The sequence below is a fragment of the Penaeus japonicus genome, unplaced genomic scaffold (genome assembly GCF_977035675.1).
Source record: "Penaeus japonicus unplaced genomic scaffold, GWHDUDI00000001_assembly GWHDUDI00000003, whole genome shotgun sequence".
NCBI classification, from domain to species: domain Eukaryota; kingdom Metazoa; phylum Arthropoda; class Malacostraca; order Decapoda; family Penaeidae; genus Penaeus; species Penaeus japonicus.
Window position 1 is genome coordinate 43695476 of NW_028234405.1, and position 2500 is coordinate 43697975.

General features: G+C 47.2%; 1 protein-coding gene across 2 annotated transcripts in view; it reads left to right on the forward strand.

Moving 5' to 3' along the window:
• Positions 1 to 2500, forward strand: part of LOC122264970 (uncharacterized) — a 140243-nt gene that overhangs the window by 107362 nt on the left and 30381 nt on the right. For both annotated transcript variants that reach the window (XM_086553917.1, XM_086553919.1), the window contains one exon: positions 1 to 91. This exon is cut by the window's left edge and continues 26 nt beyond it. In XM_086553917.1, the coding sequence (XP_086410043.1) occupies positions 1 to 91 (91 nt within the window). The remainder of the gene's footprint in view (positions 92 to 2500) is intronic.

Sequence of the window (2500 nt, forward strand, 5' to 3'; positions counted from 1 at the left end):
TCGGAAGTCTGCCCTGAGTCTAATGATCACCACCCATTTCGCTCTCGTACTCGGAGCCGATATCGTCACGGCTTTCGAAAACCATTTGCAGGTAAGAGTTCAGATTGCAAGTTTTTTTTTTTTTTTTTTTTTCGGGTGTATGTCGGATATTTTTTTTTTTTTGTCTTGTAATGCTTTTCATTATTATTATTATTTTTTTTATTGATCTATTTATTTTTTTTAGTATTTTTTTATTATCTATTATTATTATTATTATTATTATTATTATTGATATGTTATGAGGTAGAGAATGAGAAGCAGGTATAGGAGAATTAATTTTTTTTATTTTTTTTCTCGTTTGGAATGAGAGACAGGGAGGAAAAGATAGGTAAATGGTAAAAAAGCCTGTTGTATATAGACACAATAGTCTGATAGCTAGAATGTTAGAAAGGTTATTAACTATCCTTATCAGTTTTAACGTTGTTATTACTATCATTATCATTGCTATAATGTTATTTCTATCATTACTGATACATATTTCCACATTCTAATTATGATAATGATAGTAATGATAATAATGATAACGATGATGATGATAATAATAATAATGATAATAATAATGATGATAATAAAAAAAAAATAATGATGATAATGAGATAGTAATGGCAACATTAATGGTAATGATAATGATAATGATGCTACTACTACTAGTAGTAATAGTACTAGTACGACCACTACTACTACTAATGATGATGGTGATGAGGATAAGCATAATGATGATAATAATGGAAATTAAAATGATGATAAGAATAATATTGATAATTATTAAAAAAACAGTGATAATAGATAATGATAACTATGATAATGATGAAGAAAATAATGATGATTATGATGAAGAGGATGATAATGTTGATAATGGCAATAATGAAGATGATAATACTAGTGATTATTACTATCATCATTATCGTTATTACCACTATCATTATCATTAATATCGTCATTACCATACATAAATTAGATATTATGATGAAGATGACCATCATCATCCTAATCATCATCACTATGATGATGATGAAGAAGATGACTTTGATCGTGATAATGATATTTAAAATCATCATTAAAATCTCCGTAAAACAACATTAAGAAAAAACATAAACATCAACGTCCAGCGAACTCATATTGTCCCTACCACCTATTACTCTCTACCCCTCTTCCCTTCCCTCCTATCCCCTTCTCCCCCCATCCTCCCCCCCTCTCCTCCCCCCCTCCTCTCCCTCCCTCCTTTCTTTTTTTTTTCCCCCCCCCCCCCCCCCCCCCCCCCCTCCTCCCTCCCTCCTCCCTTCCCCTTCCCCCTCCCCTCCTTTCCCCCTCCCTCCCGCCTCCTCCCTCCCGATCTCCCCTCCTCCCTCCCCTCTCCCCTCCTTCCTCCCCTCTCCTTCCCTCCCTCTCCCCTCCTCCCTTCGTTTCCCCCCTCCCCTACTCTCCTCCCCCTCCCTCCCTCCTCCCTTCGTTTCCCCTCTCCTCCCTCCCCTTCCCCTCCCTCCTTTCCCCCTCCTCTCCTCCCTCCCCTTCTCCTCCTACCTCCCTCCCCTTCCCTTTACCCCCTACCCCTCCCTCCCCCCTCCCCCCTCCTCCCTCCCTCCCCCTTCTCTTTGGTGGTTCCAAGCGCCTATCAGAATCAATAAAAGACAAGATCACCGAAAACGGATGCAGTCGGGAACTATCACGGGGCACATGTCAGTGGTACCTGCTGACACCTAATATTGCCGCGGGGTGCCTCTTGTGGTGACACTTGACACCGACGACGCGGAAGGACGAGGGGAGGAGTGAAGGGGGGGGGGAGGGAGGGGAGGAGTGAACGGGGGAGGGAGGGGGAGGGAGGGGGAGGAGTGAAGGGTGGAGGGAGGGGAGGGGGAGGATGGGGAATGGGATGGGGAGAGGAAAGATGTAGGTGTGGAGAGGGGAGGAGTGAATGGGGGAGGGGAGGGGAGGCGTGGAGGGTGGAGGAGAGGGGGAGGGGAAGGGGGGGAGTGAATGGAGGAGTGAAGGGGGGAGGAAAGGGGGAGGAGTGAATGGGGGAGGGAGGGGGAGAGGAGTGACTGGGGGAAGGGAGGGGGAGGAGTGAAGGGTGGAGGAGAGGGGGAGGAGTGAAGGGGGGAGGAAAGGGGGAGGAGTGAATGGGGGAGGGAAGGGGAGGAGTGAAGGCGGGGAGAGGGAGGGGGAGGGGGAGGAGTGAATGAGGGAGGGGAGGAGTGAACGGGGGAGGGAGGGGAGGAGTGAAGGGTGGAGGAGGGGGGGAGGAGTGAATGGGGGAAGGGAGGAGTGAAGGGGGGGAGGGAAGGGGAAAGGAAGGAGGGGATAGTGGGGGAGGATAGGGGGGAGGGGGAGAGGAGGGAGGTGGAAAGGGTGGGGAAGGATAGGGGGGAGGGGGAGAGGACGAGGGGGTAAAGGGTGAGAGGGGAGGGGAGGGAGGGGATAGGGCTGAGTGTCTGCATTAAGGCATTTGACAAGGCGTGCTGTA